This window comes from Micromys minutus, assembly GCF_963924665.1.
Source record: "Micromys minutus genome assembly, chromosome: 3".
NCBI classification, from domain to species: Eukaryota; Metazoa; Chordata; class Mammalia; order Rodentia; family Muridae; genus Micromys; species Micromys minutus.
Window position 1 is genome coordinate 80,593,431 of NC_137972.1, and position 13,156 is coordinate 80,606,586.

General features: G+C 49.7%; 2 protein-coding genes across 4 annotated transcripts in view; one reads left to right on the plus strand and one right to left on the minus strand.

The window, feature by feature from the left end:
- Positions 1–451: 451 nt before the first annotated feature.
- Positions 452–2,272, plus strand: MESP2 (mesoderm posterior bHLH transcription factor 2; the record flags this gene model as incomplete). Its single annotated transcript, XM_080914507.1, has 2 exons — positions 452–1,288; positions 2,003–2,272. 2 exons carry the CDS (start codon positions 452–454, stop codon positions 2,270–2,272), a joined length of 1,107 nt encoding a protein of 368 aa, XP_080770633.1.
- A 7,609-nt stretch (positions 2,273–9,881) lies between these two features.
- The window catches only part of ANPEP (alanyl aminopeptidase, membrane), a 40,972-nt gene continuing 37,697 nt past the window's right edge, over positions 9,882–13,156 (minus strand). For all 3 annotated transcript variants that reach the window (XM_080914502.1, XM_080914501.1, XM_080914503.1), the window contains exons 19-21: positions 12,475–12,615; positions 12,054–12,135; positions 9,882–10,429 (exon numbers count right to left, since the gene is read on the minus strand). In XM_080914502.1, the coding sequence (XP_080770628.1) occupies positions 10,280–10,429; positions 12,054–12,135; positions 12,475–12,615 (373 nt within the window). In that variant the 3' untranslated portion in view covers positions 9,882–10,279. The remainder of the gene's footprint in view (positions 10,430–12,053; positions 12,136–12,474; positions 12,616–13,156) is intronic.

Genomic DNA, 13,156 nt, shown 5'->3' on the forward strand with positions numbered 1-13,156 from the left:
AGGAAGCCCACGGTGCTGCTGGTCGGACCCAGCACCGGCATAGCCCATTAAAGATTAATGAAGAGTGGCGATGTAAGTGAAGGCAGGGAGGGACATGCAGGTACCCAGCAGCCATCCACAGTGGTGGCGGGTTCCTGTGCATTCACCCTGCAGTAGCGGGGCGGAGTGAGGGTGGGGGCTCGGTGAGAAGCTTAGCAACTCCATCCAGATGCGAATTGTCCCTCCCACACTTCCCGGCAGCAGGGGCCTCCATTAGAGCCTTCGAGGAGTCAGAATCCACACCTCCGCAAATGGGCCCGCTTTCCCAGGGCCCCCCTGCCCAGACCCTTCCCTGGGCTCTGTGGGTTTTGACACCTCTCTGCAACCTGGCAGGGGACCACCTCACACCTATAGTCCAGATAAAAGCTAGGACCTGGAGGTGACCGGTCCAGCTTCCCAGAGTCACACAGTCATGGCCCAGTCGCCTCCTCCTCAGAGCCTCCAGGGCCTCGACCACTGGGTCTTCTCCCAGGGCTGGGGCTGGACCCAGCACTCCGACTCCACGTCTCCGGCCTCGTCCTCAGATTCGTCCTGTTCGTGTCCTTGCTACGCCACCCGCCGGCCCTCGCAGTCCGCGGGCCCGGCCCGCAGCGCTCGCAATCCGCAGGCCGCGCCGACGGCGCCCAGACGAGCGCGGCCAGCGCCAGCCGGGGGCCAGAGGCAGAGCGCCAGCGAGCGCGAGAAGCTGCGCATGCGCACACTCGCCCGCGCGCTGCAAGAGCTGCGGCGCTTCCTGCCGCCGTCGGTGGCACCTGCAGGCCAGAGCCTGACCAAGATCGAGACGCTGCGTCTGGCCATCCGCTACATCGGCCACCTGTCGGCCCTGCTGGGCCTCAGCGAGGACAGTCTGCGGCGCAGGCGCCGACGGAGTGCGGACGCCGCGTTCTCGCACCGATGCCCTCAGTGCCCTGACGGCGGCAGCCCCTCCCAGGCTCAGATGCTCAGTCCTGGCCTGGGATCAGTCATCAGTAGTGGGGTGTCCTGGCGGTGCCCGCCTGCTTGTCCTGGACCCCTGATCTCACCTGAAAACCTTGGGAGCAGGATCTCCAACGTGGATCCCTGGGTGACGCCTCCTTATTGTCCCCAGATTCAGTCACCTTTACACCAGTCCCTAGAGAGAGCTGCTGACACCTCTCACTGGGCACCACCACAAGCATGTCCTGGCATGCAGATATCCCCAGAGCCTAGGAACAAGACTGGGCAGTGGACACCACCCACTGAACCTGCAGAGCTGACTAAGGTGTACCAGGTAGGTGCCAGGACTCCAGCCATTTTCCCCAGGGGCGATCCCGGGCTTAAGTTGGAACTATAGTGGATGGTCTCTGGTTTATATAGGGTCTCCTACTTTTCAGATCCCAGGTTATCCAATGAAGGGCCAGATGGAAGTGGTCTTATTAACACCTGTAGGGGATGTAACAGTCGCTGCAGCTTGGGGAAGAGAGGATGGCCCTCGGACTTACACAGAGGCCAGGGTGGAAGATGAAGGCCTTCACTCTCAGGAAGTGCCAAGTTCAGTGGATGAGTGAGGCCCAGGGGTATTGGCAGCTCTCCCTGATTAGATCCTTTTGGAGTTGGTGACCTGAGTGTTTTCTTTCAGATTCATTCATCATAAATGACTTGTGGTCCATAAAAGAGTCTATTGATGACTAAGTCTTACTAAGCACCCACTGTTTGTCTACACTTGTCTTTGCACTCTACCTGTGTCCGATCACACAGCACTATGAAGCGTCAGCGCCCCCATTTTATAGGTGGGAAAACTGAGGTGAAAAGACTTCCCATAGCTAGTGAGTAGCAGAGCTAGGGTTTGAAGGTTGGCAGTGGGTTTCCAGAAACAGAGTTCTTGATCTTTGTGCACCGCTGTATGGTTCCCCTGAGGCCATCCAGACAGCACCAGCTCCACTGAGGAGAGTTTGAAATCTCCAGTCAGTGACCAGGTTATAAACCCTTCCTGTTTCTCTTGCAGGGTCTTTCTGTGTCTCCAGAACCCTGCCTGTCCCTGAGAAGCCCACCTCTCACGGCCCGCCCATCATGCCAGAGACTACAGCCTCAACTGCAGTGGGGCTGCTGGGAGCACAGTGCAGAGGTGCTCTCCAGCTCTGAGGAGCAGGGTTCCAGCCCTGCTCTCCAGCTTCCTGTGACCAGCCCCACCCCCAGCTCAGGCCTGCAGCTCAGTGGCTGTCCTGAACTTTGGCAGGAAGACCTGGAGGGACCCCCGCTGAATATCTTCTACTAATATGGCCTTGCCTGCATCCTGTCGGTTTGGAGTTGAGCTGCAAGTGCCTTTATCCACCTCTCCCGTGATATTTTAAGCTTTCCTTAGCTGTGGACGGACCCCCTTTTCCAAGATGATGTCTTTCATGGAAACAGTGTCTAGGACAGATAAACAATGGATGGGTACCTTCACTGCTGGAGTGGGGCTATGAGAGCAGGGGTTCTCAACCTTGCTAATGCTGTGACCCTTTGGTACAGTTCCTCATGTTGTGATGACCCCAACCATAAAATTATCTTCCATAACTAATTTTGCTACTGTTATGAGCCCTAGTGTAAATATCTGTGTTTTCTGATGGTTTTAGGTGAACCCTGTGAAAGGGTCATTAAACACCCTCCTCCCTGCAAGGAGTCACAATCTGCAGGCTGGGAACCACTGTTCTAAAGATTCAGAGCTCTGCAGACCACAGTCTGAGCTGCTCTGAGAATGCTGCCCAGAACCTCGTAGCTGGTTACAATTGTTTTATTGTTGTTTTAGAATTAAAAAGAAGAAAGCCAACAAAAATTTGTTTGCTTCCGATTTTCTTTCATTGGCTTACGTCTCCTTGCCTTTTTCAGGGGATCTTTTCTGTTGAGCAGATAAGAAGTCTGCCGTTCCACCCCCTCTGCAGTACAAGCCTGCCAAGGTTGACATGGGCCCCAGCTTGTCACTTTGACAGTGTTTGCTGTACCTGGGCACCAGGACCAGGAGCTCCACCTGGCCTACAGTGATAGGTGGCTGAGCCTTGGGGGTGGGAGGGTGTGTTCATGCAGTCATGGGCAAACATGGGGATACTAGATGTCCAGACATCTGGGAGGTAGGGCTCTTTCACCGTTAGAAGAAAGGTAGTACTAGGCACCTTTAATCCCAACACTCCAGAGACAGAGTTTGAGGCCAGCCTGGTCTACACATTGAGTTTCCAGGGAGCCAGGGCTACACAGAAAGAGCCAGGTTGTCTCTAAAACATGTTTCTTATTTGTTTTGTTGCTGAGTCGCCCTTCCTGGCTAGGCCCAGTTTTAGTCGAGTGGGCTGCCATAACAAATACCAACTGGATAGTTTGAAGGACAGAGACTCTTTAGTTCTAGATGCTGGAAGCCCAATGTGTAGGCAGGCTTAGCTGTTTCTGGGGCCTTTCCCCTTATCTTGCAGAAATCCTACTCCTCCTTTTACCTGTGTAATAATAATCTCTTATAGAGATACAAGTCATGCTGTGTGTGTGTGTGTGTGTGTGTGTGTGTGTGTGTTGCATGTGATTGTGCAGGTGCTAACTCACCCACATGTGGAGTCCAGAGTAAGGACAAAGACTGTCTTCCTGTACCACTACACCTGAGACAGTCTCTTACTAAACCAGAGAAGCTCACTGTTGGGGCTAGCCTGGCTGGCCATCTCAGGATCACTGTCTCTGCCTCTCAATGCTAGGACAGCAGACACACCTAGCCACTCCTAGGTTTTGGTTTTGCTTTGTTTTTACAAAGGTTCTGGGGATCCTTACGTTTGAAGAGCAAGCACTCTGACTGACAACAATTTCCCCAGCCCTCCTCGCCATTTAATCTTAACTCCCTCTTAAAATAACTGTCCGCAAAGTCAGTCCCATTCTGAGGTACCGGATTGTACTTGCTTTCTGTCACTGTAATTAAATTAAAAAGAGAACATTATTCTTGGCTCATGGTTCTGGAGGTTCCAGTGGTCCCGGTCTAGATCAAGTTACTTTTGATCTTATGAAAAGAAGAATGCATAACAGATCAGAGCACTCAGGAACCTAGAAGCAAAGGGAGGAAACCTGGGGTCCTTCAGCAAGGGCTCACTCCTGGGTACCAAGTAGGTGAGGGTACATGCAATATTGAAATCAGAGCAAGGGCTTCAATCTGAGCTTTAAGAAACATTGTTCAGCCTGATGCTAAGTGCCAAAGAAAATTACTCCCCACTAATTAGGCCAATCATAGGGAGACCCATAATCTGTGCCCCGGTTCTAAATACAAAATGTGAAGGTGAGGCTTGTACGTGGGGACCACTTCGTTCTTCAGTTACTTGATCACTCTGAAGAAGAAGGCTTCATCTTCAGTAAGCCTAACAGGCTCTGGGAAGGGATACGGTGATGTTTTCACAGCCGATGTTTTGATTTGATTGGGGGAGAGACAGAGAGTTGAAGAGAAACTATTAAAGGCGGCAAGATTAAGTGGAATCTTCTAAGACGGTGATGAGGAACTCATCTTCCTGGGTAGCAGATTCACAGACTGAGGATATGCTCAGTTGGTACAGTGTTCGCCTCACATGCAGGAGGCCCTTGGTTCAGTCCCTAATACCATTAAAAACTGCACAAGGAGATGGAGGCAGGAGGATCATGCTTAGCCACATAGCAAGTTCAAGGCCATCATGGGATGCATCAGACTCTGGATCAAAAACAAGCTAGTTACCAAAACAGCTTAGGGATGGAGAGGAAGGGAGGAAGCTATTGATTTCCTGACCAGGATTTTGGCCATACGTGGGGACCTCTTATGTGTGAGGACCTTTACCCTATATGGCAGTCCATTGTCTGTTGACCTGCTGAGCCTCAGTTTCCCCCTCGCCTAAAGGGAAACTGACTTAGGTGATTATTAGAGGTCCAGTCCTTTTTCTCATCTGTTAGAAGTGGTCTGTTTCCAACTTCAGGGTCTGACAGTCCCTAGCAACTGTCACTCATCCTGGTAAGATGAGAAAACTCTACAGTTTGTGTGAGTGCATGCACACACAATACACATAGACACACACCGACACACATATACACATTCACACACATGCACATAGGCATACACACATACAAATAGACACACATACACATAGGCATATACACACATATAGATACACACACACACACACACACACACACACACACACACAGGCCCCACTTATTCCAGTGCACTGAATTCAGTTCTTCCTTACTGAGTAACTATGGGTGAGCTTTGAAATTCTTTCGAGGATGTTTCTTCAAATGCGGCGTGGAGATCATAACAGACGTCACCTACCCTTCAGGGTTCCTATATTTGGCCCATGGTGGCTGCTCAAGAAATGGAGTCACTGAGTGTGGTCGCAGCACCTTTGAACCAGACCTGATTAGGTATTGAGACACCTGACAGAGAGTCCCACTTAGAGAGGGACTTGGAGGTCCAGATAGGGTTGGGTACAACTATTCTTCCTCACATGTTCATTTTCCAGTTGAAGAAAGACATCTAGGAAAGAGAGCAGCTTCCCATAGCTCCTAGCTAAGTGTAGGTATCCCGCCTGTGACTTCTTCCTCTCGGGACACAGGTCTTCCTGATGGTCTCATTAGATCTGACCCAGAGTCAGAACCAGACAAGTGCCAAAACTTCCTCAGAACTGTAATCCTCCCTGTCCCCCCCACCCATGCATGCAGACTGCCCTGAAATACATCTCAAAGCAGCAAGAACAGCAATGTCAGTACCTGTCTGTGGACCCTTATATCATCTTTAGGAGAGGAGTACTGCCTAAATACTCTAATGGCCCTGTAAAAAAGATGCCATGCTGGTTCTACATGCAGGCAGTTGGGGCTTGGAGGAGCAAGCATGCTTGTATCAGAATCAAGGCTGCAATAAAGGTTAACCCAGCTAGGTTCATCTCTAACCTTCGGGTGCTATTTTGAGAGAATTGAGGCCGCTGCTGCTGAGTATTGAGGGGGCATCTTCATCCCTGCTGGCGATGAGGAGTTCATCTCCTGGCAGGAGCTTGTAAATGTGGGTGTCACCGATTCCAGCTCAGCTCCAAGTAAAGGATAGTTTGCAGTGGTAGAGCCAGAGGCTAGCTCCTGTGCTCTCAGGCCTCAGAGTGGCTTGTGTAGCTCCACAGAGTGTAGTATGCATTATTAGGCTCCATCCACAGCACAGAAAAAGTCCAATCAAAAACAGAACAAAACACAAAGCACCTGAGATTAAGATAGTCTATGACCATTTTGCATCAGCTAAAAAAGAGAGGGTGCAGGTAGATCTCTCCTCCTCTCCCTCTCCTCCCTCCCTCCCTCCCTCCCTCCCTCTCCTCTCTCTCTCTCTCTCTCTCTATCTCTCTCTCTCTCTCTCTCTCTCTCTCTCTCTCTCTCTCTCTCTCTCTCTCTCTCTCTCTCATAAGCCAATTCTCCCTCTGATATCCACAGAGCCCAGAACCCACCAGGGACCCAAAATGGTGAGACTCACCCCTCCCCCTGCTGAATGCCAGAAGGTCAAGTGCCAGTCATGGCTGCTGGGTACTGGCGACAGGAAGGGTTGGTGCTGGAGAGAAGGATCCCGGAGATTTAATCTAGGGCAGCCCAGGGAGCCTCCGGCAGAACCTCCTCACCAAGGCCAGCTACAGGATCTTGCCCTCCCTCGCCTTTTGATATGCAGATAGGAGGGGAGAAGTTGGGAGCTTTTCTGGCCCCAGTACCTGACCACCCCCTTCTCACTTGGGGACGAAGGGCTGCCTGAAGCCAGATGAGGCTAGAAATGGTGGTACTTGCCTCTCAAGAGTCAGGCTATGTTTGAAGTGGTACAGTCATATCTACTAGAAAACGAGGGAGTCCTGAAGCCAGCCCGGCTGCATGGTACAGTTCCAGCAACTGTGTGGACTGCTACCATGGCTGTCCTTCCATCTAACTTTTGCATCCTGGTCTCTGTACGGTGCATCCGTGGGGACATTGGACTTTCTGCATTACGATTCATTTTATGCCTTTTCCTGAGAAAACTTATGTCTGCATCTTTTTAGGAAAATTCTAAAATTGATTTTATTTAGACACTGTTTGGAAGGTTTTCTTATGCCCTGGAGATCACTGAGCACAGATAAGCACATAGTTAGGCGAGGCCATCACTCCAGGATCTTGGGGTGTCTGCCCCTGAGTAAACGCAGGGCAGAGACTAGGGATAAACCCTGACTAGCCAGAAGAGAAAGTTACAGATTTAAGTCTTCCCTATGCCATATGCTTCTAGCTCTCTGAAAATGTAGTCTAGCGATAGGGGATCCTACAGGGTACACCTCTGGAGGAATAGAATTCAGTAAATTAGACAGATTGACTAAAATAAACATTTCCTACCTTATAGCATAGATGATGAAACATATTGTAAAAGAAGTTAGGTATTAGTCTTTGCTGTTCATAAAAAGATAGATTCAGATATTTGCTGTTTGTGTGGAGTGTTTTAAGACTGCAAACACTGCCAGTCTACGTGCCTATATACGGGTTGCCGCGTAATAATTGTGTTTGCTTTGGAGGAGACGTTCTTGGGGTTCTTTAAGTTTGGCTTAGAGAGCTCATAATAAGACCTGTTCTGTTTGTATTTTCTAATTGTAACTGAACCATAACCCTGGACATAGCATGAAAACTCAGACATAAATTCTATTTCACTTGGATTCACTAGTCTCTTTGTTCTGCGAAGCTTGTATTAAAAAAAAAAAATCTGGTTGCTAGTCAGATCAGAGAAAGAAAGAAAAAAAAATCCGATTGCTAGTCAGAGCCACAGAATCCTGATTAACAGCAGGTAAGAGCTGCGAAATTGCCTGACTCCTTATCTCCTTATCCCCTCGAAGCCCCCTTATTTCCTCTGCTGAGGGTGTCTGCAAGGACCCTAGCACCCTGAGAAATGAAGTATAGGAAGTCAAGGTCAAGTTTAGCTACACAGCAAGTGGAGGCCAGCCTGGGCTACATATAGAGTTCTAGGCCATCTAGGGCTTAAAAAAAAAATCCAGCTGGGAAGTAATATTTGTGGGAGTAATTGTTGTTCCAAGATTATCAGTCAGGGCTAAGGCTGGGTGAACCTCCTACAACCAGGTTCTGAAGGTATTTTTGCTGAAAAGAACCTACTCCCAACATGCGCCCCACAAGGACAAAAGAGTATCCCTGCCTGCCTTCTGCATCTTTTTGCCTAAAAAAAAAAAAAAAAAAAAAAAAAAAAAAAAAAAAAAAAAAAAAAAAAAAAGGTCAGACAAGGGGCTGGAGAGATGGCTCAGTCAGTAAAGTGTCTGCCACACAAACATGAAGATCTGAGTTCGGAGCCTCAGCACCCATGTGCAAAGCTAATCACAGCGGTGCACGCACACATCAGTAACCCCAGCTCTAGGAGACAGAGACAGGAAGTGAGCAGGGCTCAGCTGGGCGAGCTCTCACAAACATAAATGGTGGGAGAGGAATGCACCTGATGTTGAATACTGGCCTCCACCCACATCTATCCGCATGCAGAGACTGTACAATCACAATCGCCACACCCAGGTGCCAACAGAAGAATTGGGAGGACAGGGGTCAGTTTTGTAAGCCTGGTGACCCGAGTTTGATCCATAAAGGTGAAAGGAGAGAACTAACTTCATGAAGTGAGCCCCACTCCCTGAGGCCCAGCTCTTCCCATTCCTGTGTGAGGCACCCCACCTCCACCCTGAAAAACCCTTTGGGTCAGATTACTGAACTCTGCCAACAGGTACACCACCCACTTAAAAAATAGGGGATGTCTGAACATTTTCATCTCTTCAAGGCTGAAAATACAGAATAACAGGGGCATTTTACCCTCGGCTTTTTACATTGTCCCATTCCAGACCCCTAAGAAAGCACCACAAACTATCCAGTCACTGTCCTAAAACAGCAGTTGCAGGCAGAGCCTCAAAGACAACCAGTCTATGAGGGGCTCAGCCCTTACACAGAACCAGCTTGCTCCTCTCAGGCAAAAAGGACTTCTTCCATGGCCTTGAAGAACCAAAGAGGCAGTGACCTCCCCCAAACCCCCAGACCACATCTAGACTAAGTGCTTAATTATGACTTTCCTTCTGGCCTGCTGCCTCAGTTTGTTTTGATTCATTTGTGCCTAAAGCTTGTGTCAAGATAGAGCTGGGAGTCACTGGCCCCTTTGTCTGGCCAGTGTACTTGTGGTGTTTAAGAACCACCCTCTCTCTCTTCCTCCCTCCTAAGATAGGGTTTCCCTAGAGCTCTTCCAACTCCTGGTCCTTCTGCCTCTGTGTGTGGGAACAAGACTGCACTGCTAAGCCTAGCTCACTCGTCTTTCTAACTGGCAAATTGAGCCCGGCCTGGTGATGGGACTGACAGAATTGTGGACTTCTGCTCCAAGGTTCTGGTGATAGCTTCATTTGCTAGCCCCACCCCCAGGGCAGGCAATATGTCTCTGGCTCTGGCAAAGGAGGTTGCTCTCAGGTCACAGCTTCCCAAGCTCTCCTCTCCCAGTGCCTTGCTTGCCTCTGACCCTCAGCCCAATCCTTCTATTACCTTAGAAGACGCACTTGGAACCTGGAAGGACCTCTACTGTACTACCCTCCTCTATTGTCCCTTCCCTCTTGTCACAATGTGAGGGCCACAGCCAGCACTCTCCTTTTGACATCTGGTAAGGGGGACACTCCCCGAGGCCCAGCCCCTACCATTCCTGTGGGAGCCACCTTATCTACCCTCACATCCTGGAGGTTCCTCATACCCAACCCCCAAAACCTGCTCTGGGAATCAGGCTGCAGTAAACTTGCAGCCTGACACTCTGTGGGGCAGGAAGGCATCCTCCTTCCTCCACTCCCCCAGACCTACGGCATGCCTCCCAATTCCCCTCTCCAGCTTCCGTGGTCCCATGTTCCCACTGAGTGACACGTCTGTAAGCTCATTTTAGAAATTCTTTATTTACATTTTCTCTTAAAAATATATAGAGATCTTGTGCCCTGTTGATTCTTTGGTTCTGGGTCTTGTGGGAGGAAAGGAGTAAAGCATTCAGGGAGAGTCTTTCTAGGCTGCCCGTTGTCCAGTAAATCTAGCCTCAGAGCGGGGATTCCCTGAGATCAGCCCCAGAGGCCTGGGGCAGAGTTGGCATGAGGGGCAAGGACTGGGAGGTGTCCGGCAGCCTGAAAATTAGAAGCTAGGGTAGCTCCACAGGCTGGAGACTTCATCCTTGAGGGTAGGATGTCTGGAGCTCTGAGGACAGAGACCCTGTCTGCACAGGGTGCCGATAGTCGTAGGCGTCACGCTGGGACGAGTGGTTCTTAGAAGCACGGACGAACTAGCTGTTTTCTGTGAACCACTTGAGTACCACATCTTTGTTCTCCTTCACCCAGTTGATGTTGCCTCTCGTCTTCTCCAGGGCTTGCTCCAGAGCCCGAGTGCCCGAACCAAAGCCTGTCGCTGCGTTATCTGATTTAAACTGCTCCAGCTGTTAGGAAACCAAGGCAACCGATCTGAGCTGGTGCTCCAACTCAGTCCTGAGAAGAGGGGTGCTTCCCAGCCCTCTGCCTCTCACCCCACTCACAGGTCCCCGAGGAGGGGGGGCATATCTTGTTCCTAGATAAGGGGCTCAATGTTTTACCACTCTTTGGGGCTAAGTGCTCACCTCCCCAGAAGCTGTGAAACCACAGCCCCAGACGGGAACTGCTCGGAGGGTATCGGGTATTATTGTGCAATATTTCAATGAGTTAGCCCTGAGTTTCACCTGAAGTATCTCAACGAAGTAATGGGCCAATGAAACAGATGCCACATGGGAGGAACAACTGTGGAAATTTCTGAACCTCAGATGGTCAAGTTGCTTCAGTGCTTAAGTGGATTTTTTTAAGAAGTACTCGTAAGGATGCTGCTCAGGGGCGGGGCTCTGGCTAAACATGATGAAGGCCCTGGGTTCCAATCTCACCACTTCAAAACAGTAAAGCCGCACAAAGTGTACACAGAGATAAGGCTGCTGCAATCCGTGCCTAACCTGAATCTGTACACACAAAATCCTAGGGAATCTATGAAAGAACTATCCGCACGCAGGCGGGCTACAGCTCAGCTTGCCTGGCAAGATTTCATAATACACCATCGACTGTACTCCTAGGGACAGCAATGAAAACCTGAGCCTCAGGGAATTTTCCACGTGTAACAGCATCAAAACTTAAGTACTGGGGCCAGGCATGGTGTCCCGCTTTCTAGTCTACCCTTTCCTATAGGCCATAGGTCTTTAAATCGACAGGTGATGCATCCGTACAATACACGAGATATTCTGTCTCCAGGACAAACTTTTAGTCATTTCTTTAAGAAGTTAAAAATGGAGCAAACAAATGAGTAACAATTCCTCTTCCAGCAATATCCCCATGGGAGAAGAAAACAATAAAAATATGCACATTAAACAATAAACAATGTTCACAGCAGCACTGTTCATAACAGTCAAAAAAAATGGGAACAACTGAACTGTCCATCAGCTGATGAATGGATAAAGAAGATGTGGTATATCTACACAATGGAATACTACTCAGCCATACAAAGGGACCATGTGTTTTCTCAGGAACAAATCTTTTAGACACCCAGTGGAAGAAGCCAGACCCAAAGAGGTCACATATTACAGAATTCTATTTCAAGTTGCAAATTTTATGATTCTATTTTATGAAATGCAAAGGTAAAGTAGATTAGTAGTTGCCAGGGGCTAGGGAGATGGGGCAGGAATGAGAGGAAATTGCTAGCAGCTGCACGCTTTCTTCGGACAGTGGGTGGCAAAGATCGGTTGTACAATCTTGCAAAAATACTTAAAAGCATTTAACATGGTAAATCTTCAGGTATGTGAATTGTAACTCAGTTTTTTTTTTTCCTTAAAGGAATCTAGGTGCACAATCCTAGCTACTTGGGAGGTTCAGGCAGGCAGAGTGCCAGAAACCAGGAGTGCAGGCTCACTCCAGGTAATCAGTGAATAGTTTTAAAGTTCCAAGATTTTTAAAGTGGAATCGTTAATATCTACACGTCTCTACGCAGCCCTTGCTCTACGAGTGGAAAACCAGACAGTGCCCAGGGCGAGGAGAGGTCTGGCCACTTACCTGCTGCAGCTCGTACTCAGAGGAGAAGCGTCGGGTCACTCCCTGGATGAGATTGGCAAAGGAGAAAGATCCTCCGCCATAACTATGAGGTAGGAGGAAGAGAATGAGAAGAGGTGGGGCCGAGACCCAAGGGACTCTCTCTGCAGGTGTCGGGAAACTATAGGACCCCACAACCATTCTGGGAGGGAGACCTAAGGAGACAAAACCCAGAACCCCAAGAGAGCCTCCCAGGACATGCAGGAGGCAAGACTTGAACACAGCTCAGGCTGTAGGCCCCTGACTCCTTTTCCTGTAGCTGTTTTCTCCGACCCCAGTTTTCTTTCTAAGTGAGAAAGTTCAGCACGGGTGTGGGGAGGTGTGGGGGTCACCCCAGCACACCCATCCTCGGTCTTTGATCATTCAACACCCCACTCAGACTCACTCTTCAAACAGTTTCTTCCAGTTGCTTCGGACAAAGTCCCAAACCAGAGATTGTCCGGCCACGTTGCTCGCGATGCTGATGATGGTGGAGGTGGCATCCTGCTTCCGGATGTAGTCCGGGTTCAGAGTGTAACTCAGGTACCTGTGGGCAGCGGGCAAGGGTAGGGACCATGATGACTGCAGTCCCATGATACAGAGTTAGGAGCCCGATGTCAAACACACAATCACTGCCTCTGGTGTCACTCAGCATCCCTTTGATGTGTGAAGGGCTGTGGGGTGCCTTGGTGCTACCTCCCCTCTGCAGGTGGGAAACTGAGTCACCTACACCAGGTCATAGGATCACTGGTCATGCAAGTATGTGCTACCATGGAACTCTCTAGAGAGCAGATAAAAGAAGGAAGGCATTCCTGTCTTCCCAGCCCCCCCCCCACCAGGTCAAGTGGCCAGCTGCTCTTTACTTTGATGATGAAGGAGACTCAAATGAACTGCTTTTCATGAACACTGATGGAACAAAGAATGTGTTTTGGGCTTGGGAGTCACGGGTGTCCTGTAGAATCAGGAGCAATGCCTAGCCATAGTCTCTGAAACTTTGCAGGTCTGGCCTATGAAAGGGCTACTGGGGTGAGAAAGACCTCATCCAAGAGCAGGAGACCCTGCTCTGAGGCTCAAACAGAGCCCACAAC